The sequence below is a fragment of the Pelobates fuscus genome, chromosome 9, assembly GCF_036172605.1.
Source record: "Pelobates fuscus isolate aPelFus1 chromosome 9, aPelFus1.pri, whole genome shotgun sequence".
Taxonomy (NCBI): Eukaryota; Metazoa; Chordata; class Amphibia; order Anura; family Pelobatidae; genus Pelobates; species Pelobates fuscus.
In genome coordinates this window covers 27,732,191-27,759,029 of record NC_086325.1, presented here as the reverse complement: position 1 = coordinate 27,759,029, position 26,839 = coordinate 27,732,191, and the positions used below count along the sequence as shown (strand labels likewise).

Here is a 26,839-nt window from a genome sequence, read left to right as displayed (position 1 = left end):
CTTGTCCACCCGGACCAAGTGGGATTTATCCCGGGTAGGGAAGCCAGGGATGATACGATACGTGCACTCAACGTTATCCATACAGCCAGATCATCCAACCGTGACACCGTACTTGTGTCGACTGATGCCGAAAAGGCGTTTGATCGGGTAGACTGGACGTTCATGGCCGAAACACTGCGACACATGGGCTTCGGACCACACATGCGCTCATGGATAGCTGCGCTATATACCACGCCGACAGCCAGGATCAGAGTCAACGGAACCCTGACGAACGCCTTCCCAATATGCAACGGCACTCGTCAGGGATGCCCGCTTTCGCCCCTCTTGTTTGCCCTCACCCTGGAACCCTTCTTGGAGGCGGTGAGACGAGATGGGGGCATCAGGGGAGTGAGAGTGGGAGGAGAGGAGCATCGTGTGGCGGCGTATGCCGACGACATGCTCTTCTTCCTAGAACAACCGTTGATTTCGGTCCCTAACCTCTTGCAGGCATTCGAGGTCTACGGACGACTGTCCAATCTGAAATTGAACATAGATAAGTCCGAAGCCATGCCCATAACTCGGAATGAGGACCTCGCCAAACACCTTAGCTCCCAATTCCGTTTCTCTTGGAATACTACCAAACTTCGCTACCTGGGTACCTGGTTGCCGAGCGACTTGGCTCAGCTTTACCAATTGAACTTCCTTCCCATCCTCTCGACCATACAGAAAGACCTGACGAAGTGGACGGGACAATACATTACCTGGTTCGGCCGCATAAGTGCTGTCAAAATGAACATCTTGCCCCGCATCCTCTACCTGTTCGCAACCCTACCCACGAGGATCCCACAGGCATTCTTCAAATCGGTGACGACGGCCATCAGACGCTTCGTATGGAACCAGAAACCGACCCGCATTCGCAGGACCACCCTGGAACGCCCCAAAGCTGCCGGGGGTGTGGGACTCCCATCCCTACAGACCTACTACCAGGCCACACACCTACACAGAATAGTAGACTGGCACGCCCACCCCAGCCCCAAGCGGTGGATACAGATGGAGACAAGACAGTCCCTGGGCACCATCCCATCCAAACTCTGGCTGGGACGGCTCACCTTCAGGGACCTGCAGACGGACAATCCAATCATCGATGCCACGCTCAGAGTGTGGTGCGGCCTCCGCTTCACCCGCCGCCTGACTACCTCCCCGAACCCTCTTACCCCCATTACTTACAACCCGGACCTCGCAGGAGGCCTCCACCCGGCCGCCCTCAAACGCATCCAAGAGGCAGACTGGATCTACCTACATCAATGGATCTCGGGGGGCGAGGTCAGGCGGCTGGCAGACTTGATGGAAGGGCCTCCCACTCAACTTGAAACATTCCACCACCACCAGGTAAAGGCATACCACGCACAAATAGCGGGTAGAGCCCACCTCCATAGGCAGCTCACGGACTTCGAGCAGCTGTGCACTGACAGAAGACACATAGAACACGGTGTCTCCCACATGTATGAAATCCTCCTGACTTCGATGGGAGGCAGCCCACTAGGCTTCACCGGTAAATGGGAAAAAGAGACGGGGACCCAACTAACAGATCAGGAATGGGGGAAAATCTTCCTCCTCACACACAAATGCTCAATAAGCTCAAAGTTCCAAGAAACCAGCTATAAACTCCTGACGCAATGGTATCAGACGCCGGAGACCCTCAAACGTATGCAAGTAACGACCACAGGAGACTGCTGGAGATGCGGGTCCGGACCCGGCACGAACATACACATATGGTGGACGTGCCCACGCATCACACCATTTTGGCATATGATCAATACAAAGATCAGAGAGATTACAGGTTCGGACATCCCCCTCCTACCCCTGACGATGCTACTACACCACACGCCAATACCCATGCGAACATACAAAAACTCCCTCACCATACACTTACTCACTGCAGCGAAAGCCCTCATACCACTACACTGGAAACGCACCACAGTGCCCACATTCACACAATGGGTTGACAAGGTAGAAAACATCTATGATATGGAAATCATGACCGCCTCCCTGCAGGAGCGCTCTAACAAATGTGCCCTCAAATGGTATCCCTGGAAATCATACATCACTAATAGATCGGCATAGTTGGCTCCCATGGGCTAGATGCTTGATATCGGCCGAGTCGCGACCGTTAGCGACACGTTGGAAGTCCATTCGCGGGAAGTGCCTGTGGCATGGCCCCTGGTGCCGGAGTGGTCCCGTCCGGAACTCCCCCCCCCCTCCCCCCCCTACCCACCTCCCCCCCCTACCCACCTCCCCCCCCTACCCAACCCCTTCTGCATACCCCTTCTCCCTGACCCCTAGGGTACCAGGGACGCTTGATGACTAACGACTTACCCCGAACAGGACAGGCACTGACCCTTAGGGGGCGATAACGCTGAACACCAGGACAACTAATGGGACGGAGTCGCAAGACTCGAACTTAGAGGTGAGACTAACCATTGGGATAACCCCACATGACGCACTAGAGGGCACTAAGACTTGATACGCAGGTTTACCGACATAGTGCCACACCGCTAACCTAATAGACGGCCCTTAGTTAACGAAATCAACCCAGCACAGCCGAAGCTACTAAGCACCCTATATAGCAGGGGAAAGGAACTGATACTGAATACCCCCCAAGACATTGCCGCCCCCCTCTGTCCCCACGCTATATTTAGCCTGCTAATTACCCATAGGTTTATGCACATGGTTGAAAGAATCTTTATAGTTTAATAGTATTACTGTTCACTTGAAGCTTTTATATTGATTGATTGATATTCATTGCTTTACTTTTCTTTGTATCACAAAAAAAAAAAAAAAAAAAGGCATCATTATTTTGAAACTGTACTGTTATGACCACACTGATGTAACCACCCTGTGATGTAATTCGCTGGTACGTTTCCCATGCTTTCTCTTCTGTACTCATTTGCATATGCCTTGAATAAAATAATGATTGACAAAAAAAAAAAAAAAAGAAAAAAAAAAAAAAGTAAAAGGCAGTGTCACCACTTTTAGGCCGAAGCCCGAAGGGTATTGTAGTATGCTTGGGAAAAAACGTCCCGTGTAACAGTGGTAGATGAGAGTCCCGGTCTAAAGTGTGTGTGTGTGACTAAAGTGGGCTCCGTTTGTGGGGGGTAACATCCCAATGGGTGAGATGAAAAAACCCTTGGCAGTTCATTCAGGTGTCGGCCGCGTCCTCGAGTGAGTCGGTCCTTCGCCTGGGGATAAGTTCTGCTGCGCCGGCTGTGGCCCATGTCGATGGGTTCTTGGTTCGGTCTGTAGGCTTTTGCTGTGGTAATGAGTCCGTTGGGAGATCCAGTTGTCCCAGTATCGCTGGTGCTTCTTGCATGTGTCATGCTGTGAGCGTGTTGTTGCCCTTGGTGATCAGCACGGTGTGGGCAGGTCCCCCCAGCGGTATTGTATATGGCGATCTCGCAGGAGGGATGTTAGTTGTTGTAGGGTCCTTCTCCATGCCAGCGTTGCCCCTGAAAGATCCGCATAGAAGGAAAGAGTCATCTCTTCGAAGAGGTAAGTTGGGTGGTTTCTAGTGGCCGCCAGTACTGCGGATCTGTCCTTTAACCCCTTAAGGACCAAGCTTCTGGAATAAAAGGGAATCATGACATGTCACACATGTCATGTGTCCTTAAGGGGTTAAGGTCTGGAATTGCAGGACTACGTCTCGTGAGGCTGCGGTAGGGGCCTTGGTGGGCTTAGGGATACGGAAAATGCCGTCGAGCACTATGGCCTTGGCTACCTTAGGAGTCAATAGGGCCGTGAGGAGCCGCCGAGTGACATGTGGCAGCTCCGTATCGGGTACGTTGTCATCGATGCCCCTAACCTTGAGGTGTTTTAGGCGGCGTTTATCTTCGAGCTCTGCAAATTTTAGGTCGTTTCGGCTAGATTGCGGTTTCAGCTCCTGTACTTCTTTTTGTAGCTTTTGGATTTGCTTGGCATGGGTGCTTGAGGTGCTCTCCACAGCTCCCAATCGCCCTGTTAGGCCCCGCAGGGTGTCCTTAATCGAGGCAACATCCGCCAAGATTTTGCTATGGTGTTCCGCCATAAGCTTCCTGATGGCCTCAATGCTCACTGGCGTGGGGGCCGCGGCTGGAGGCGGCTGTTGCGGTCGGGCTGGCGGTGAGTGATGCCTTGCCGGGGTGAGCTCCCCTCCATCTTCATCCGACGTCTCTGCATAGAAATAAGAGCATCCGCCGTGCAAGGACGCCATATTGGAGCTCGAGGCTCCTCGGGCCTGTCGCCACATCTCGTCGATGTTCATGCCCATCGTGGGCTTTTCGGGCTTGAGTTTTTTATTTTTTTATCCCCATTAGGCTTGTGTTGGCGTTGTGCTCCCCTCGGGGTGGTTTTGACCCGGAGAAGGGGGGTTCTTTGTGTGTTTTTCCCGCTTGGTTGCTCGGAGCTCAGCCGGCGTGCGACCGTTCTCTTCAGTAGCTAGGCGCCGCCCCCGGTATTTGGAGTTTTAAACACAATAGTATTTACAAGTGTGAAACGGTGACCAAAATTCTAAATAAAGTGGGCAGCAACATACATAAAAAGAGCGACTTTATCGCCGGAGATTCAAAACTTTAAATATTGTATGTGCACTCCAAATACATAAATGAAACGGAAGGAAGTAGGAAAGTTAGTCTTGTGACAGACGAAACGCGTAGACTCAGTGGACCGGGTGCAGCTTGATTTTCAGTTGCTATGCTCTATAAACATCAAGGTAGCCGAAGTCTTTTGTGAAGATTCCGACCGCAGCATTTGCTTGTCACCTCTCCTCGTGTTCCCTGAGCTTTTTATCATCCAGATGGCCACGGTCTTTTGTGAAGATCCGGATCGCGGCATTTGTTTCACACCACCTCGTGGCTAGGAATCGGCGCGATCAGGTTTACAGCCTTTGAAGGGACTTTTGAGCTTTGGATCCTTACCCATAGCAAGATTGATATAGTGGGAGGGTGCCCCCCCGCGGGTTTCTAGAGGACCTTTTTTGTTATTATTTGCCAGCTTTTTATTTTATAACGGTCTCTTATATCTTTTACACTAGGTGCCTTCCCCCTATCCCCCTCCCGTTTTTTGCTGGCATAAACCTCTCACTTTAGGCTGCTACATGCGGCTTCATTTTACCTGAAACTGTAGCAAGGTTTTCTTCCTGCTTTTTTAGGAGGTTTATGTAACTTATCTTGTTGTTAGAATTACATGAGATTTTTTGATACATTGTATATTGTGATTTATACCAACTAAAAACAAACTCAAGTACTAATGGTGCTGGAAACAGGCCCAAAAATCTGCACCTCACACAGTGTACAAGCTCAAATAAACGCGTTACAATATTGCCTGATGTGGTCATTGTTTCTCTCTTTTACATATGTCCTTTCTATTTGGAGCCAACTAATATAATTTCATGTTATTGTGAATGTTAGCACTTTACATTGCTTTTTTCACGGCATTGCAGCACTTTATGGTAAATTTCGAAGTGTTTGTTGCATATAAATCACTGCACATAATATATGCACATTAGAGAGAAAATAAGTATTTGGACAATAATTATATATAGTTTAAGTATTTGGTTTGAAAAACAATACATTCTTCAAGGCACAGCGCACCTAATTTGTTTTCATACTGTGATTTATGTCTGATTTTTAGAGATCTATTATTCCTGAATAGATCTACACATTGATTGTGGGAATCTATTTCTTGAGCTGTTCTTATTAAGCTGATTTTTATTAAAGGGACACTCCAGGCACCCAGACCACTTCTGCCCATTGGAGTGGTCTGGGTGCCAACTCTCACTACCCTTAACCCTGCAAGTGTAATTATTGCAGTTTTTTTTATAAAATGCAATAATTACCTTGAAGGGTTAACTCCACCTCTAGTGGCTGTCTACCAGACAGCCACTAGAGGGCACTTCCTGGTGCATAGCACAGAAAACCTGTGCTAGAGCGTCGCTGGATGTCCTCACGCTGTGTGAAGACCTCCAGCGCCGCTCAATTCCCCATAGAATGCTTTCCTATGGAGAGCTATAATGCACACACATACAATATTTGGAGTTTTATGCCACACAATGTAAATACCTCTCCCTCACCTTCTTTAAACAGATACATTTTAAATATGAGAGCATTAGCCAATCACTAAAATACAATTTTTAAAAAATATTCACATTGGGCTACAGCTGTAGAATCTCGATATGCTGGAACGTTGGGGGTACATGACACGCATGGTCCAGAGAAATGCAAGCCTAGATCAAAAATAATGCACTAGAAGAAAGTGTCTCACTGTCTCCAGTGTTACAACAGATTTCCAAGTGCAGCTCAGTGGCCAGTATGTACCTTGACCGACGTCTTCCTCCATAATATCGATCCCTTTCTGAAGACAGGGATCTAGAGTATCTTCTGCTGTCTCTTGCTCCTCCGCTACTCGAGTAGCGTCTTGCAGGGCTGCGAGAGTACCTCCGAGATCGAGAGCGAGAGTCAGACCTACGCCGCATGCTACCTCTCCTTGATCTAGAGCTGGATCGAGACTCTGAAGAGGATCTTGAGCTCGAGGATTTCGATGTAGACGAAGATGAAGAGGAGGAAGATGTAGATCTCCTTCTGCAGAAAGTAAGGTTGGACAAAAGGAAAATAATAGAGGGAGTCAGAAAACAGATCAGTCGATTAGAGTATGAAAGAAAAACAATGAGACATTTTCAACTCCTGGTTCTGTTGGATATGAAGATGACATCAATGGCACTATTTGTAAACTCTATAAACTGCACACATTTTCATAACATCCACAATGCTCTGTGTTTTCAAGAAAGAAGACATTTCCCAGAGCTTAAGCAGAATGTGACGGCGAGGTAATGGGTCATATTCCTTCAAATTCCATCTTTAGAGCATTGAGCTGAACCACCGAGGTTTGTTCGCAACCCCAGAACGGGATTTTTTTTAAGAAAATTGCCGTATAGTTTTCTATGTACCCAGATATACTCCGCCCTTCCCCTCCCATTTCATTTTATTTAAATCAGAAAGACTGAAAACCATAATGATGCCCATGTTCTAGACTTTAATCTTCAACCAAAAGTTCATATTGTAGTGGGATGTCCAAGCTTGGCATAAAAACAAAAGCAAACAGTTGGAGAGCCTTAGATGGACATCACTAGTCAAGACAAATGTCAACACTTGAAATCAAACGCTGAGCTTTGATTTTTTTTTTTTGTAAGATAAATTGGAAGGTGCCGCTCATGTTATTTTACATTTCAAAAATATACCTTAAGTTAGGTAATGCAGGGCTCCAATGCCCGCATGGGTTGCAGTTGTAATTGATTTCAGGTAGGTTTTGGAAAATATTATACAAAGAATTGTACAGTAGCCACAAATTATTAGAATGTTTGAAATGCTTTTCATCCAACATTCTACTTACTACTGCAATTCGAAGTTAAAAAAAATAAAATGGCTCAGCCATATGTACACAGAGCTCCCTTCCAATTACCGGTTGGGGAGTTCCGGCCCTTCTAATGTAGAAGATTCGGGCCTCCCGCCCTCCCCTGTTAAGGCCGACCCACGACACATACGGCTGGGGAGAATCGAAAGTTACCGACCGGGAGGCCTCTTTACGACCTGATGAAGTCCCAGTCCCCTGTGTGTTGGGGGTGCGTTTGCTGTTCCCACTCCCGGAAGGAGACTGCACTGCGGGGCCAGGTGTGGCCTCTTCATCACTGCCCCCAAAACTGGTGATGAAGGTAATTGCCTCCTCTCGCCCAGGACTTGGTGTTCGAGAACGGGAAACGGAGGACGAATCAGATTGTGACCTTGAAAAAGAGATCAAAATTCAATTTGAATATTAACCGTTAAAAAGAGCTAGAACGGTTTGTCATAAATCAAACTGAAAGGCAAGCTAATCCCTAATTTTAGCAATTCTCTTGCAAACCAGAAAATGGCTCAAATTGCCAATTCTTACAAACAGTATCAATGGCAGTGGACTAGAGGCTGATCTGCTGCCTTAGTAGTTAAAACAAAAACCAAAAAACCTAACAATCTTCCACAATTGTTAATGTAAGCAAAATTAAACTTAATTGTGTTAACAACGCTACAGAAAAATGGAATCAGATATTCTAGAAAAACCTACTTAAATAAATAAGACACCTCTAGATAGCAAAAACTTATAACTGGTGCGTTCTGTTTTTTTTATTCCCAGCTATCAATGATGGTGCTGATTCAGGTGGGTAGACAGGATTAATAGAGATAAAATTTAAAAGATTAGATATTTATCGGACTCACCTCCTGTAGGGGTCATATGTTGGACTGTCCCTTCTGGCATAACTGTAGAGAGAAATATGTATGTTATTACATCATTTATCAAGAGTATAAAAAAAATCAATCATTCACTGGTTCACTGCGTCATTTGTTTATGAAATTGATAAATCACAAAGAAAAAACAACAACACTAGAGTGGTGCTTGCAATATTGTTCTTCCCGCTTAATGGAACTCTGAGTTAAAGTTTCCATGGAGACAAGAACATCTATTTTTGCAAAAAGGATGACGCAGTCGCAGAGAGTGCTTTACCAAAACTGGAGTAAGTGCAAATGACAATTCTTCCAAAACCTGCATACGATGAAAGAAGTACCAGACATCCCCAGCTGCCTACAGTACATTAGGAACATCCCTTGGCACAGAAGTGGTGCAATAGTGTACTTTATGACTGTAGACCGACAGCTAACAATGTTCATCTGTTAATGCTTACCTGGGAGGGCTAATTTTTCTCCCCTTTAAACGTTTTTCTCTGAACTCTCTCCTCTGGCGGCGCGAACGCCGGCCCTAGAAAAAAAGTATATGGATGTGAGGAATCCAAACAGATTGCCGCAATGCAATAAAGGGGCTGTTGAGAATGGAATTGGGGAAGCCAAAATGCTATGGGAAACTGTTGAAGGAACTATCTGTAACAGATTAGGCGTCTGATTGCTGTAGTAACCCATGTCACGTCGGCCATGTTGGTGCACACTGATAGGTGCCAATCCTTACAGAGTACATAGCCTTCTCTTCTTCCAATGCCTTTGCGTGTTTAATAGCTTCAGATTCCTCTTTATCTTTACGTAGCATCCTGCAAAGCAATTCCAAGGGGGTATTATAGCAAACTCAAAATGAGATTTAATGACTATATACAAATGCACCACACTACAGCCTAGGATCTAAAACATTAATGTCAAGAATTAGCAGTAAAAATCTCTCCTTTAATGAATATGGATACTACCTAAAACTGATGCTTTACTGACTAAACGCACCTTACAAAGTCACCATCAGCCATCCCATATGTTGTTGCCTGCTTGTTCAGATCAGCCACTTGCTCTTCCGTGATGTCATCTACGTCAACCTCGACATCTGTAAATAATTAACACTAAGCATAGTATTCCAGGAGTAAATTACAACAAATGAAATAAAAATAAAATAATAATAATAATAATAATAATAATGCCAAAATGGGGGGGGGGGGGGAGGGGGGGGGGAGAGTGAGAGAGACTCCTATAGAAAGGGGAATAAACCCTAAATTGTAATTTAACACAAATAAAGAAAAAACAAAAAGTGCTGCTAAGAGTATCTAATGGAATCATGGGTGAAAATATAGAATAAAGAAGAAGAAAGTTTATTTAGATGCAATATGCAAAGAAAAATAAACTTAACCTTTCATAATATAAATATAAAACAAATAAAAAAAAAACAGGATGAGAGATGTACCAAGGTATTCCTAAAACCACAATAAAAATGTGGAAGACAAACTTGCCCATAAGAAAAAAAATAAAAGAATGAAAACACTTCCCTCCTGTGTTGATTATCACTTTGGTTATAATAAAACCTTTGGGAATATTACCCAAATACAATAATGATATTTTAATGCAAGTGGAGACAGTGAAGAGTTCCATCTGTTTAGAGAATATCTTTTCTATTCTAAAAGGGGAGAAATACTGTGTAGCTTACAGGGTGGTCCTGCTAAGGAGAAACGGGAAACTGAGGAATGGTAATTTGCAAGATACAATGTGATTGTTTTAATCAAAGATAGAAACTTGTGTAGCAAAAGAAAGTTGCAAACACTGCATACAGACTATGTAGTCTGTGCAGAAAATAATATATATATATATTGTGCATAGATTGTTGCAATCAAAGATATATCAACTAAATCACATTGTACCCTGCAAATAGCTACTATAGGGAAGTTTTTTTTCCCCCCAGTGGTTTTCCTTATATGTTTTGTGTCATGTTTATCTTCCACATTTTTATTGTGGTTTTAGGAATATCTTATGGGAGTATATTTCTCATCTCCCCCACTCAATTTCACTTCCTGTTAAAAACCAACATGCTCTTTGCCTGACAGACACACGTCTTTACTGATGCATACACTGACATAAACAAAGTCATTGTCACCCAAACTGCCTGACAGACACACGTCTTTACTGATGCATACACTGACATAAACAAAGTCATTGTCACCCAAACTGTTAACCAACACACACACACACACATTCACCGACAGACACACATACACACTCACTGACAGACGCACATTCACTCAGTGTCAGACACACTGACAAAAACACACTAACACTCATTAATAGACACACTCTTACAATTTTGTTTCATTATTTGCTTACATTTTGGTTGATTTCTTCCCTGGGGTCCAGTGGGGCTGGCAGGGCAATGCAGGTGGTCTGGCAGGCGCACAGTTCAGGAGGGCAGTGAGGGAGCTCTAACCCTCCTGCTCAGCTCACTCGTGCCCCTTAGTGATGCCGGAGTGACGGCATATTCCGGCTCCAGCATCACTGCAGTGCTGAGCTGAGCAGAGAAGAGCGATCCCTTGCCGACCGCCTCCTACATCAGCGGATTCTTGCCTTTGGTGGGGCCCTAAGGTGGCCAGCTTCTGGGCCCCCCCAGGACAGGAGGCTGACATGGCATCTGCCGGGGCGTTGAGGGAGGGGGGGGAGGGGGACTGTTTTTTATGCCGCCCTCTGAAAGTGATTCCCAAGGCAAATGCCTTGTCAGTATCGCGGTAAATGCTACTAAGGAGTATCTAATGGTATCATGGGCATCGGAGTACTTAGTTTTTTTTTTTTCTTTCTTTGTGCTAAAGGAGTAAATTAACTAATCGAATTGGCTTCATCCCAACAGATTGAAACCAGGTGCCAACATTTGTAGGGTTTGTAAAGGTGACAGGACATACCGATGTCAGGGATAACCTCATCTTCATCAGATTTGCTCTCGTCATCAGAGTCTTCATCTTCCCCCTTTTCTGGAGAGTCTCCCAGATCAGCAACAGTGCTGTCTTCATAAGTGTACCCGATAGAGGCTTTCTTCTCCGAAAGCCTGAATGGAAAGAAGGAGAGGAGGGAAAAAAAAAAAAAAAACCATAAGAGGAAGAGAGAGAAAACAAGACGGGGAAATAAAATAAGCATTCAGAGCATGATACATAGCTGTCTGGTGTTAAGGACAATTTTAGATTTGTCTCTGATGGGGAGATATATATAGATCGCAGAGATAGCACTCCCGGGACTCCAAAGGTGATAGAGATAGAGATAGATGTCATGTCCGACATTGTCATTATTCACAGTGTAAAACCACTCATAAGTCATTCATAATATGATCACGTGAGTGCTAGATTAGCACACCTTGGCCAAATTGGAAACGTTCAAAAGAGTCAGGGAATATTGTGACGTTAAGGTTTATTAGAGAGGCAGAGGGAAAAAAAAATAAAATAAAAAAAAAAAACATGAAAAATTATATATAGATACAGCTTTTCTGGAAACGTACTTTTTCTTTTCTTCCTCTCCCGGTCTCTGTAAGCCGCCATAGAGTTCATCTATATAGATTTGGTAAAGACACTGCTCTTCAGAAACTGTTGAAGAAAGCACAGCAATAAATAAATGGACAAATTCAATGATATTACAGGAGAAAAAAAATAAAATAAAGATAAATCACCCAAAAAGTTTTAATTGGACAATCTAAGGTTGAATAAGAACTAGCCTTTAAAAGCATTATATGGGTAAAAAAGATAGAGGGGAGAAAAAAAACCAAAAAAAAAAAAAAACTAAAACTAAACTAAAAAGAGCAAGGAACGAATGAGGAGCCTCTCTCACATGCCTAAAGCAGATAGTTTCAGCAGGTCTTACATTTGACATGTGCAATGACATCCACCCACCTACATTATTGGTTTGCATTTATCTTTGTTCTTCAGTGAACAAGGGAATGCTGGCTGATGCATTGCACATGCTGCTCCATTTACTCCAATGAGAAACGGACAAACAGTCATGGGACCATTTAATGTAAGGTTTCTTGTTGGGTGTGTAATCACTTCCCTTTTCTAATTAGGGCAAAAAAAAAAAAAATATGTAAAAATTAAAAAACTAAAAACAAACAAAAACACCCCAAGAGATTCCAGAATAGGCAGATCAAATTGGCCATCAGGTCCTTATCTGAACTCACAGTCCAAGTCCCTAGAAAATAATTTGGTGCTACAAAGGCAGATTAAAAGATCCACTCACTTCCAGCAAAGTCATTCTGAACCAAACCTCGGTATCGCTCATAATTGCACTTTCGGTCATCAGATTCCTGCTCGGAAGAACTGGGGATAAGACAGAAAGCACCCGTTTAGTAGCATGTAAACATATAAAACTAAAAAATAAATCAATGAAACAATAACGGTTATCCTATGCACATGACAGCAATTCATCTATAATTTTGTAAGAAGCTCAGCCACGACGAATGATAACAGCTAGTGGCAGAGTAATGTAGATATAGTACAGTCCATTACTGTAACAATCTACAAAGTAGCTCCTCCAAGCACAACGACTATTGGAGGATTGCAACTTCAACCATAGCCTAAGTAGGTTAATCAAAATAACCTGACTAAACGATGAATTAAAATAGAGATCATAGGAAATAAAACGAATTGTCCGAACAGAATCTAAGACCTAAAATGAACATCCCCCTGTGATGGGATGGCCAGGTATACTTACATGGTTGTGAGCAGAGGTGGTTTATATTCAGGGATATAATCAAGATGAGCTCGGACATCAAACCGGTCGATCATATTATTAGGGTCCCCTTGCCATGGCATCCTGTCATGAAACCAAATGTATTAGAAGGGAGCTACTGTATTTTTTGCCTGTCAAATTATTAATATTGCCCCACAGTCCCATCCCTTCTTCTCCACCCATAAAACCATTATAGTATTTTGTGAGCAAAAACATGCACTACAACTCCCAGAAATCATGACCGTATCTGTAACGCACGGAGTAAAATAAACTGAGCAGTGCTATGGGATGTTAAGTAAACCTAATTTCTCTCCTGGGAATTTGCTGAAAATGCAAACAGTTTCTAAATTATTTTTGAATTGTATATTTTTCACATGTTATTTATATAATGCATTACAAAGAATCAACTCCAGTCTCAAGTGCCCTTTATACAGGGGACAAGTCCCTTCTATGAAATTTACAACATTGGAAATCCTCTATCTATAACTTGTGTTAACCTTATTTTCATTTACTTTTAAATTTATATTAAAGATTGAGCAAATGGCATCATAATCCAGTTCAGACAAGGCAAAGCCACTGCAAATAAAGAGGAAAAATAGAAAAAAAATGTCATTTGTTCAAGTCAATGTAGGCTCTCTCTGTGTGGTCAACAAGGTGCAAATGAGTCCTTATTTGTCCCAAACACCAATCAATCAATTGTGAAATCAGTAAATACTCCAGTGCGTCCTCAACTCCTCTTATTAAAGTGCGCAACAGATACAAAGTAACATATTTAAACGGATAACAGGCTTTTATCAAGCCGAGGTGTCATTCAATGAATAGGAAATGAATGGGAGTGAAATCACCCCATACAATAACATGATACCGGTTTCATCTCATCACATGATACAATAATTCATATTGTAACCAATAGAACTAAGCAGTGCAACATATACAAGCACTTTCTTTTATAAAATAAAACAAAATGATGTAAATATGTTTATAACTTATAAGAGTAATCTGATTTAAAAAAAAAAAAAAAATCAATTCATCATTGTGTGAACAAAAACAATTGGCATCGACATTTTTCTGAATTCTGTTTGTTTTTTAATGTATCAGATAACGCTTTAGCTTGATAAAGACCAGTAATCAGTTGAAATGCTGCACTGTATCCGTTGTGCACGTTAATAAGGGAGCAATGAGGGATTGAGCACTGGCGGATTATTTATTACGGTTTCACACCTATAGCGTCAAACAATACACGTACTCCTGACACCGTACTGTTCCTTTAAGCGGTTTAGCTTATACTTCCACAATTATTCCCGACAGCAGAGGAAACACATTGGAAAACCACTGCAATACCTGACTTAAAGGAACAATCTGTTGAATTATTATGATTTTTTTTTTGTAGATATACTGCAGCCTTTGCAAGTCTACCATTCATTCCCTGACACAGACTTGCAAGCTGGGTGACACCCCTGGGGGAGGAATTTCTATTAATTTTATGTGTGGATTTCTATCGCAAGCTGAAGTATTCCTTTAACCAATTAGTGAACTCTGATTAATGCTAACTTTGCCAACACCATCCATTCAATAAGCATATCTCACCAAATAACACATTTAGTGAATTTGTATTAAATGTATAAAATTATGAATGGGCAGCTCCTATCACACAATGATAAAGCTCCTGACCCATTACATGCTAGATGCTCACATGTTAACTGGACTCTCTGCAGCCAGGGCAACTGCAGAATCCAAGTGGATCTTGCAAGATCTTCCATGCACCTGAAGGAACTGCGCGGGATCCTTTTTCTGGATGGGAAACAGAGAAACATTCATCAGTATAATAGTAAAGTAGAACAACAAGGGCAGGGGTATTTATTTTGCCTTTCAAATATCAGAATTTAGAAACACTTAAGGATGCGTGCAGCTCACGTACAATTTTCTCATAATATTCGCGGCGGCGCTCGGCTCTTTTCTTATAATCCACCATCATCCCTCGAAGCTTCCGCTCGTGTTTACGAGCTTCATGCCACATTCTGGAGCCAGTCTTCATCCGATATCCGACTGTAAACACAGAAGCAAGGAATTCGGCTTATTTTCACATGAATACACACTTTTTATAAAGACCTAGTTATATAGGACAGTTTGCAAAGGTACTCATTGGATGACCACACACCAGGCAGAGTGCACTGGACTAATCCATCCCAGCACTCTTTGCCAATCACCATCTTCCAGGTTGGATGATAAAGGCAAAAGTGTAGACTCCACAATATTAATGCAGTTGAGGAGGGAACAGTCTCCGGGTGCCAATGAGAGGCTTGGTTACGGTCAAGCCACCACTAAGCGGTCTGACGTAAAGCTGAGGGTAAGCACCCCAGTAACATAACATCCCCACCTTGAGCGGTAATGGTTTGCTTAGAGTGCCCCCATTAAAGAAGTTATATACAGGTAGTGGAAATGCACTCAAACCCTCGTCCTGGAATCCTGGGTGCAATTCAAACTGGATAAGCCCCAGTACTAAAGGGCCAAATATCAAATATAAACGTAGAAAGTAATCCAGGCACTCCAAGATATTCCCAACCAAATAGGCAATTTTATTGGACCCAAGCACCAGAAAACAACGTTTCGACCCCTTAGGGCCTTTCTACGTTCCCATTAAAGAAGTGATCATGTGACAAGCCACTTTAAATCACTTAAAGTACAATCCTAAAGACAAAAAGTCTTAATTATCTTTTTTTATTTAATAATTACAATGGTAGCACTCAGTTCAACATTTCTGTATTGTAACGTACCTGATGACATGGAATCTCCACTTCTATTTCTCCCTTTAACAACCAAACACCCGTAGGGAGCACTTCCTTTTCTATAAAAATAAACGCAACAGATTATGACATTTGCATTTTCTTGGGTATCGTCAACATTTTAGTGTATGATTTAGTACGGGTCCTAGGCGCATTATTTTCATTACTCTGCTAAATCTGCAGGCTAGTCATTGTTTCTGAATAATTAGAGCTGTGTGTTTCCTCACTGAGATGCATAACGATCACAGAGAAAGCAAGCAAACAACTGTCAAGTTAATGAGTGACAGCACAGCCACCTACTAGCGTGCTGCACATAGTTAAAGTTATATTGATCCCATGTGATTTGGGTGGTTATGGGAGTGTGGTTGATCCCTTGCATTGTATTGTTAAACAGTCCTTCATTTATAGCTTTAATTACTTTGCTTAATATATTGTATGAAAGGCGATTTTGCTTGTTTGATCTATATGGAATATTACCATTGTACCTCTGCATGGGTTTTTGATTGAAAATCAATACCATAAGAACAGCAAACACATCCACATTTGAGAACTTTAAAGGAGACATTAATTTACTAGTCCATTAAACCAGTTGCCATTTATTTCGAGTTCATCATTTAGTCACCTCCCGCTCCCTTTTGTCACATTTGAGCTTTATGTGACGATGGCCAGTGTTTTTTTGTTTTATATTTTTTCTATATTTACAAGAATTTGTGGTTAGAGTATTTATTTGTAGAGTTTTTTTTAAACCCAAGACACTGCCTTAATGCTCGATCATCATCGACTTGGTTGTTTACATTTATTTGACAAGTATCAAGATTAGTAACAAAATATGTACATGAATCCTGAAAAAAATGGTCCTCCAACAATCATGCATTCACATTAGAGATTCCCTTTGCTCACAAGACTCACATTTTCTAAACAGACTATGTAGCTTAAAAAAGAGAATTACCGTAATCGATAATGTGATTATTTTAGGACTATTGTCTTGAGCCTAGGTATTCTATGACATGTATACACCAAACTCTCTTTTTATCCAGAATGCGAAAGGGAAACAATAACAAAGGCTCTCACCATCTCTGCGGATACGTCCCTGATCTGCAAAGCCGACAGAAATACTGACAGTTCTATCAGAGAGCTGTTCCAACATATTCAGCAAAATGTGTTATGTGGCACAAGCTGTCACTAAAGCTGTAGAAGCTTCAGATGTCCAAAACAAGATAATTAAACAATCTGGAGCCTTGCAAGAATTATTCATAACTCAACATGATCACCATATTCAAATACACTCTCCTACTCCCTTTTATAGGTGTTTAGCATGCTCACTACTGAATTATATAGGAAGGCTGAGGAACATCAACCCTTGCAGTTAGGTGTATCCGTAAGATGCCACACTTGTGTGCAGAAATTAATCAAACTGATTAAGCTCCAATAAGCAATGTGTATCTAATTCATTCTAACTGGCACCAGGGCTTAAGTACAGTATTGTATAAGCACTTGCCTACGAGCAGCTGTTCAGTTCAAACATTTTTTAGAATTACTTTTCACATACACTTTAATTAGGGTGTCCAGATTTGACATTTACAAAGGTAGTTCTACTAAATCGTATGTACATATACACACACACACACACCTATAGATTAAAAATAGAAAATACATATATACTTTGCAATTAGCCTGTGGCCAACATATGGTTTAAAATATAGATTAGAGTAATTCTAATTTACATATTTGCTTTCAATTGGTCTACCACACGATGTGGTTCTTATATTATAATGGAAATTTGTAAATAAATAATAGTTTTAGCCCATATCGATTTCAGACATCTGGCAACATGGCTTGACCTATTTATGTACTATAAAAGATTCTTATATGGTTATTTACTAAAATTCAACTCCAAAGTAGATTTCAAATTCAAGGTCAAAAAAGCCAAACTGGAAAAATATTGTCTGAGGCAACTATGCTTTGAGTTCTCATACTGGGGCCTTAAATATGAAGTTCACTTTGAATGCTCACATTGTTAATAAACCCTAATAGATTGATAGACACATTTATAAAAAATTAAATTAAATTAAATTAAAATAAAAACAACAACAACACACAACAGCAGATACATGTCTATTCATACAATCTAAGTCACTTGTATTCTCCATCATTCTTCACACATGTTGTAGACTCCAGTCCACGTAACACTTAGCCAGCCATGGAGAATATCATAAATTATTAGTATTATTATATATATATATATATATATATATATATATATATATATATATATATTTTTTTTTTAAACCCCTGCAGCTCACCTAGGGTCATTAGATCAACCTTGTTCCACATACTACTAACAGAGGAGACCCCCTTCCACAGAGCTGCCCTGCTGGTAGCATAGCAGGATATAAAACAGGCATTGGCAACCTTCAGCACTCCAGATGTTGTGGACTACATCCCCCATAATGCTCTTACACCCATAACGCTGGTAAAGCATCATGGGAGGTGTAGTCCAAAACATCTGGAGTGCTGAAGGTTGCCCTATGCCTGGTATAAAAGAAGAATCTTGCAGCATGTGAATGCTTCATACAGTATAGGGCAGTAGTATCCATGCTGTACATGTTACAGGTTAGCCATTACAATATATATATTTAGATATATAATGCATACCAGGCCAGGTGCCTCCATACTATGTATATAAACCATATAAACACAGCTGGGAGACCCTGAGCATGCATGGCACACACACACACACACACACACACACACACACTATCACAGCAACACAGCTTTATATAAACTAACACCCCGCTATCACAGACACAGTGAGACACACACTGCAACACACTCACCAGCTTCCTTCTACAGCCAGCCGGAAGTGACGCAGGGCATCGAAGCACCACCCACTGTGGGCAAGGGGAGGCTTCTTTTGCCCGGACGGTGACGTCACACAAACCCGCTCTTCGCTTACACTCCGTCACGAATACAAAACGGAGGAGAAAGGTTATACACCCCGCCACCTGTTTTTTTTTTTTGTTTGATATGCCCCCGCAAAAAAAAGAGCGCTAAGCAATAGAGACGGAAGCTTCAACGGTGATTCTCCCTCGCGGCGGACATGTTTGAGGAGGCGGGGCTGAAGGCAAAGTTCGAAAGGCAGCGGCGAGGTTCGAACGTCGGCTCTAGTGCTTCGCACTCTGATCAGACACGCCCCCCTCCTCCCCCCTTTTACCTTGCTGACAGGAATGGCACAGATCTGTCAGTTACCGTACCTGGCGGCTGATATGACGTCACATACTTTTAAAATAAACTTTATTGATGTATTTCTTTCCTAACCATGTATTACTGTTTTATGGAAGAGTAAATAAAAATAATAATAATAATAAAAGGGGTGGGGTAAAATAGTACTAATAAAAAAAATAAAAAAAAAATAAAGTAATTTCTGATTGGCTACACATATATTTAAACTTCAGACCAGGGGGAGGCTGAGATTTCTCTGCCAAGTCCAGTCCTCCCATGGCTTTCAATGTGGCCTCCTGGCTGTTACTGGACTGTGATGTCAATTAAACACTCCAAGCACCATAACCACTACAGTGCCCAGGCTCCCTCCGCTTCCCACATAAGAGGTTTGTCACTTACTTGAGCTCCACTGGGCACCGCTCCCCGCCTCCACTACAGCCTACAGGGCAGTCACAGCTAAGCTTAGAGATATCAGCTTGACAAAGTCCTCCGTGCAGGCCAAAACGTTGCACATTAATTTTTCAATAAATCTGCCTTTTTGAAGAAACCTTGAGTGCGTTGACCTAGTTTCTACTAATATCTAGAGATATCAGCTGACCAAGGAGAGCAGACGAAGTGATACCGGAGAAACTGACGGAAGCCAAGCACAGAGAGATGGACACAGGTTTCTTCAGGAAGGAAGAGATTCTTTATTGGATCACCGATCGGGACTCAGAGGGACTAGCGTCACCAAAATACAGCAAATTCTGAGCCCCGGACAATAGTGCAGGCTCCTTATATAGGCACATAACTCCCATATTAAGCTCCACCCGCACATTCTCTTAACCAATCAATACAAATAAGAATTAACTTCCTGGGGGGCGTGGCTTGACCGCCGAAAGTGATGGCCGCTTAGGCAGAGAGCTCTGCACCCCGACCGGTCCAAAAACCACGCCAGACGCGAATTACCCGCTCACCAACACCTGAAACTGAAAGCAGAGCAACGAAGAAGGTTTAGGAGATGGCCCAACACAAAAAATCGGGAAACAAACGGAGAGACGGTACTCCATCCGTAGCCGACCTCCTCACAACGCCTAGGCCGCAAGCGCATAAAGATGGCGGCGGCCACGCGAGCGCGGACTCCCCAAGCTCACCGGGCACCAGGGACCTGAATGCCCCGACACAGCAGGCCACAATGTCAGACATAATGCGGTCACTGGCAGAAGTGAAAAACTTTTTAGCCGGGGAGATTGAAAGATCGGCAAGAGAAGTAAAGGCCGAAATACAAACTGTGGGGCAACGTACTGAAGCCCTGGAATGGCGGATGGACCAGGTAATAACGGCCCATAACGAGACTGCCACTACCACCAACACCCTACTGTCCAGGGTAGCTGAATTGGAGGCAGAAGTTGAAGATGCTTCCAACAGATCGAGAAGGAACAACCTGAGGATAAAGGGCCTGTCTGAAAGTATTAAAGACACAGACATCCAGAAGGTACTCATAGACATGTTCAAAACACAGCTGCCAGCTATCCCTGACCACATGTGGGTGATAGACAGGGCGCACCGGGCACTTAGGGCCAGAGGACCCCCCAATGGCCCACCCAGGGACGTGATTATGAGGTGGCACTTCTTTTCCACCAAAGAGGCCATCATCAAAAGCACCAGACGTCACACGTATACCCTAGACGGCACCACACTCCACTTATACCAAGATATAGCACCAGCAACGCTCGCCAGGCGCAGAGAGTGGAAACCTATAGCTGACCTAGTCAGAGCCAAGGGGCTGAATTTCGCCTGGGGACACCCCTTCAAAATGCTTGTGTTCAACGGGCCTCGCCCAACCGTGCTCCTGCCCTCGGCGGACCCCAGAGCCTTCTTGAGGGACCTAGGAATTGAAATCCCGGCAGACTTTCACCTCCCCCAGAGGGGTATCCAGGCGCTGGGGCTGTTACCCAGGGAAGGCGAAGCACTAGACGGCATTGCACCTTAACGCATACTAACAGATACTAACAGACCCCCTCCCACCACATCGCCTCCATTGTATAATAAAACGACCGATACCCCCCTTATGTGGCTCCCCAACTCAGCATCACAAGCAAAGTTGCTTCATACAATGTAAATAACCAGAGACTTCCTGAAGACCAAATACTACCCAAGCAACCCCACCACGACCTGCAAAGCAAATTTATCACACAGGCCGGAACCGGATTTTAACATGCTCCACCATTGATGGTATATATTGACTTTATATAAACAAGAAGGGACGTAAGAGCAGCAACAGAGATGCCCCCCACCGGTTTTTTCTCCCTTCTTCTTATTTTTGTGCTGTAAATATGTGTTTGGAAACATGAAGAAACGACAACTCGGAAGAAGAAAGTAGTGAAGGAACGAGGACAGAAAAGGAAAGAGACAATTTCTTAAAAGCGCCTTTCATCGGCACTCTCCGACTACCGCCCAAGAAAGAACCATCTAAGGAAGAAGCTGACCGCCATAGGTCGATGACACAGGGCGAAAAGACTTTGCATATGCCTACCACGAACTGAGGCACTCAAGGGCGGTGTAGTGATCGTAAAGAATCACGAGCCTATACCGGCAGTATCGACAGATGGACTGAGAGCACCACCTGACCACACACTCCCTGATGAATATGGCCCCTGCCGGAGTGCAATGCGGACTATTATACCCACCTCACATCCAACTAGACACGCAAGTTTCACCCTGTGTTGTGTATTTATGTATATTTATGTTTACTTCCATGCTAACGGGGAGGGAGGGAGCAGTTCAGGCGAGCAGTAGGGTCAGTGGGCCCAGGGAAAGGATCACCATCCACACACCCCCTCACCCCCACCCCACCCACATCGGAAACAGTATACCATCAAGACTAGGTAGATAGGGCCACCCACCTTAAGGGGACATGGGAACCGGCAGGGCCGGAGAGTAGTCGACATTACACTGTGCGGAAAAATCATCCCCTCATTATTTCAGGTTAAACCAGTACGCTTGGGTTAGAGGGTAGCTTGGGTAGCCACAAGCGGGAATCCCACATATATTATACCTCTATGTAAAACACTCAGCGGGGGCGAATAGGGACAGGAAGATTAGGCAGCCCCACAGGATGGATAAGGGGTGAATGCCCTAAATTTTGAATTTTGTATTTTTCTTATTTTTCTTACTATCGCTCTAAACCTGATTACGTTAAAACTTCTTGAGTTAATATTTGTTGCATATATTGTTGTTTATACATGTCACGTGTGACGGGACACATAGACGACCTGACTTACGTACACAGGTATGACCAGGGAACGGGTGACGAATAACAGTACCATAAGGACCGACACCGGGGTGCTCGGCGATTGATTGCCCCCTCCGCGCTAACACTTGGTACCGCGGGGCGGGTAGTCACCCCCCGAGACACCCGGCACTAGTTGATAAGACCGGGGCATTTTCCCGGAGTTTTCTCCAACTACCTCCCCCCCCCCCTCCTCAAGCTACCTTCCCCTACTCCCCCCCCCCCCCCCCCATCCTTCCACCTATCCCACCCCCCATCCCCCTTCCCGGCCCGACCCCCGTCCGGGCTCGAGTCTGGTGGGCCCAACGGGTTATACCCGGGGAACAGCAGGGCTCGGGGGGGGCGCTCGGCGGCGGAGCATAGTCTTGCTGCACTAGCGACTCAAGGTAACCTCAAAGACTCTACAACATGACGACGCTAAAATTTACCTCCCTTAATGTAAACGGGTTAAACACACCTTAGACGCTTGCTAATGAGGGAACTGAAAAGACAAAAAACGGACATAGCTTTCATACAAGAATCCCACCTCCTGCGCTCAGCCCGGATCCAGTTGAAGGACCACACATACACCAGGGTGTATTCCTCCAGGGCCCTAGTAAAAAAGAATGGGGTAGAAATCCTCCTACACAAAAATTGCCCCTTTATAGTACAGTCGACAAAAGCGGACACGTCGGGAAGATATATAATCGTCTCAGGGACGATCCATGCTACCACATACCACCTCATTAACATTTATGCACCCAATCAGCCGGACCCAGGTTTCTGGGACCAAATACAAGCCTTAACCCAGGCCCTGTCACATGGCATCCTAATCCTAGGGGGCGACATGAACGCCACTCACTGCCCAACAGTGGACCGCAGCACCCCTACTGGGGGACAGAGGGCGCAAAGCACGAGGGGACAGGACAAACTCCTAACACAATTTATACAGCAGGCAACACTATTTGACCCCTGGAGGCTGCGGAACCCAGGAGTGAAAGATTACACGTTCTTCTCGGCCGCACACTCCACATACTCTCGCATCGACATGTTCCTGGTGAACCAAACCGGGATCCCGTGGGTGCAAACTGCACATATTAACCTCATCACTTGGTCGGATCATGCCGACATAGAACTCACCCTCAGGATCCCGGGACCTAAACCACCATGGAAATGGCGACTTAACAGCACACTCTTAAAAGACCCAGAGACGGAGAAGCACCTTAGGGAGGAAATTCTGACATACTTTAGAGAGAACGATCACCCAGAGCTGACCCAATCCACGATATGGGCCGCACATAAGGCGGTACTGAGAGGTACCCTAATAAAAATAGCTACCCGCAGAAAGAAACAGAGAGCTGAAACCCTCTTCGGGCTCCAAAGGGCACTGAGGGGGGCAGAGGCCAAACATAAACAAGACCCCACACCTCAGGGACTACACGACCTCAGGGAACTTCGACATAAAATCAGGTCAATAGCAGTAGAGGATCTGGGGAAAGACTTAGTTCGCAAAAAACGCTTCTACTACGAACGCTCTAATAAGATGGACACCTTGCTAGCTAGGGCGCTGAACCCCAAGCCCACCTACCATACCATTTCGGCCATTAAAAATAAACAGGGTCTAATAACCCAACACCCAGCGGAGATTAATCAGATATTCACAGATTTCTTTGCAAACATTTACAACCACTCACCAACACTCAACAGCGACAACGCGGACCATATAAAAGAAGTAGCAGACTACGTAGCTAGGACTAACATGCCGAGACTGGCCCCGGAAGCTCTACACACCTTAGGGACCCCAATAGATGAGGAGGAAATTAGTAAGGCGATCACAGACCTTAAGGGCAACAAGGCCCCAGGACCAGACGGCTTTGACGGCTCATATTATAAGATCTTTAGGGACGCATTGACGCCCAACCTAGTGAAAATGTACGCAGAATGGATGGAGGGTGGGTGCCCCAATTCAGACATGCTCACGGCTGACATAGCGCTTATACCTAAACCAGGGAGAGACCCAACCGAACCCTCCAACTATAGGCCCATTTCCCTGATTAACTTTGACGTTAAGATCTTCGCGAAGATTTTAGCCACAAGACTTAACCAACATCTGGGCATGCTGGTCCACCCGGACCAGGTCGGTTTTGTGCCAACGAGACAATTGTATGAAAACACCAGGAGGGGAGCAGACATCATATGGTGGGCGGTGAGATCTCGAACGCCTTCTCTGATCCTTTCCCTGGACGCAGAGAAGGCGTTCGATAGAGTGCAGTGGCACTACCTATTTGCACTTCTCGAACAACTACGGATGCCAGAAACCTTCATAAAGGGCATTAAAGCCCTCTATGCCCAACCGAGGGCGCAAACCAAAGTGCCGGGAGCGACCCCGACCCCGTTCGCGACAACCAACGGCACGAGACAAGGCTGCCCCCTCTCCCCCCTACTCTTCGTCCTCTCGTTGGAGCCTCTCCTGCAGAGGATAAGAGAGGATGAGAACATCTCGGGTATACAGGTGGGAGGGGAGGAGTTCAAAGTCTCTGCATATGCGGACGACGTCCTGGTCACACTAACCAAACCTGCTCAATCCCTGCCTCGACTGGTGACAATACTGGAAGAGTACGGAAGCGTCTCAGGCTACAAAATTAATCTAGATAAAACGGTAGCCATGCCTATAGAAATGGACAAGGCAGGAACGGACAACATAAAAAACACCTACCCCTTCAAACTCACACGGTCAGACTTCAAATACCTTGGAGTAAAACTCACGGCAGACCCTGAGAGGCTATTCAGCGCCAATTACACGCCCACCATCCAGGCGCTCTGTAGGGACCTAGAAAAATGGCATGAAAGGCCCATATCGTGGATTGGTAGGATGCATGCAGTCAAAATGACGCTGCTCCCACGCATTTTGTTCCTATTTCAAGCCCTTCCAACTAAAGTCACCAAACAAAACCTACAAGTACTACAAACACACATAGACAATTTCATCTGGGCACAAAAAAGACACAGGATAGCTCGACAGACCCTATACCGACCTAAAGCGAGGGGTGGACTGGGACTCCCGAACCTCTATCATTACTACCTCGCAGCCCAACTGGCCCAGATAGTAGCATGGCATACACCGGAGGGCGCACACAGATGGGTCGACCTCGAGACAAAACTAATGCACACTGACCTCCCTCAATTTTGGATATGGGTACCAAAACAGGACCGACCTTCACTGCAAACATCTTGCCCAGCGATCCTCAACTCCGTTAGGATCTGGGACTTAACAGCCACCAAATTCGCCCTGACACATACACCCTCACCGCTGACTCCGTACCTACGGAACAAAGCGTTTGGGCCCGGGCTGAGCGCACGAGACTTCAGGGGATTAGAAAGCACAGGAATGCAAAGATATAAACATATGTACATAGGGGATTCCTTCAAATCCTTTGAAACCCTACAAACTATAGCACCCCTAACGACCAAGGACGTCTTCCGCCACATGCAGTTACGAGACTTTGCCAGACTCCCAAACATAAAGAAAGCAGCCCAGACCCCTATGACATTCTACGAACGACTATGCGACGCCGAAACAATCCAAAAAGGGATGATCACCACAATTTATGCTCAGCTCAGTGCCCCAGACAGAGGAGCCGCAGACCCAAATTACATACACCAGTGGGAAACTGATTTAGGGGGAGCAATAGAAGGAGAGGACTGGGTAGACATATGGGAAGCAACAGCAAAGACGTCAATCTGTGTGCTACAACAGGAGCAAGCATATAAAATGCTCATGAGGTGGTACACCACACCTGCCCAACTCTATAAAATGGGAAAAACAACGACAGACACATGTTGGAAGGGATGCGGGGGCAAAGGCACCTTCATCCACATGTGGTGGGAATGCCCAGAGGTGACCAAATTCTGGAAAAGTATCCAAACACTACTTCAAGAGGTCCTCGCACGACACATAGACCTAGATCCCTGGGCGATCCTCCTATCCAGACCTAATGACTGCCTTTCTAAAAAAGAACAACAACTACTAAATAAACTTACGCTGGCGGCTAGAAGGGCACTAGCACAAAAATGGCTACAGCCCACGGTCCCTACTGACAACGACGTGATAGTCAAAATCAAAGACACTTATCTGATGGACAAACTGACTGCTCAAGTCAGACATACAGAAAAATCATTCCAAAAAATCTGGCAACCATGGGAAATTTATGCCAATGAATAATTCCAAAATAACCGAGAGTCGCGGGTTGCGGCCCGGCGTGCTTCCGCCTGCCGGGCGCCCCAACGGGCACAGTACCCCCACCTCCCACTACCTCCCCCCCCCCCCTCACCCGTAACTCCCAACCTACCCTATCCTACCCCCTTTCAGTACGACTGATCAGTACCGCAGAGGGCTTGACATACCAGACAAGTACGACTACCTCAACTGGGTAGAATAATGCACTACGACGCAAAAGGCGATTAGTAACTGTGTTAGTATACAGAGCACTACCTCGCAAACACAGACACTCCACGCCCACCAGCAGATTGCCAGACCCAAATAAAGTTAACTGGTAAACGTGATACGAAATGTGGTACAGAACTTTAAT

General features: G+C 44.6%; 1 protein-coding gene and 1 long non-coding RNA gene across 3 annotated transcripts in view; one reads left to right on the top strand and one right to left on the bottom strand.

Moving 5' to 3' along the window:
- Window positions 1–18,683, bottom strand: part of CLASRP (CLK4 associating serine/arginine rich protein) — a 32,602-nt gene extending 13,919 nt beyond the window's left edge. For both annotated transcript variants that reach the window (XM_063431714.1, XM_063431715.1), the window contains exons 1-14: window positions 18,616–18,683; window positions 15,770–15,840; window positions 14,914–15,041; window positions 14,689–14,786; window positions 12,978–13,079; window positions 12,504–12,583; window positions 11,773–11,857; window positions 11,186–11,328; window positions 9,258–9,354; window positions 8,998–9,076; window positions 8,720–8,793; window positions 8,256–8,297; window positions 7,577–7,786; window positions 6,327–6,590 (exon numbers count right to left, since the gene is read on the bottom strand). In XM_063431714.1, the coding sequence (XP_063287784.1) occupies window positions 6,327–6,590; window positions 7,577–7,786; window positions 8,256–8,297; window positions 8,720–8,793; window positions 8,998–9,076; window positions 9,258–9,354; window positions 11,186–11,328; window positions 11,773–11,857; window positions 12,504–12,583; window positions 12,978–13,079; window positions 14,689–14,786; window positions 14,914–15,041; window positions 15,770–15,779 (1,412 nt within the window). In that variant the 5' untranslated portion in view covers window positions 15,780–15,840; window positions 18,616–18,683. The remainder of the gene's footprint in view (window positions 1–6,326; window positions 6,591–7,576; window positions 7,787–8,255; window positions 8,298–8,719; window positions 8,794–8,997; window positions 9,077–9,257; window positions 9,355–11,185; window positions 11,329–11,772; window positions 11,858–12,503; window positions 12,584–12,977; window positions 13,080–14,688; window positions 14,787–14,913; window positions 15,042–15,769; window positions 15,841–18,615) is intronic.
- Window positions 1–26,839, top strand: part of LOC134572638 (uncharacterized) — a 454,902-nt gene that overhangs the window by 392,489 nt on the left and 35,574 nt on the right. The gene's annotated exons all lie outside the window — the stretch shown is intronic.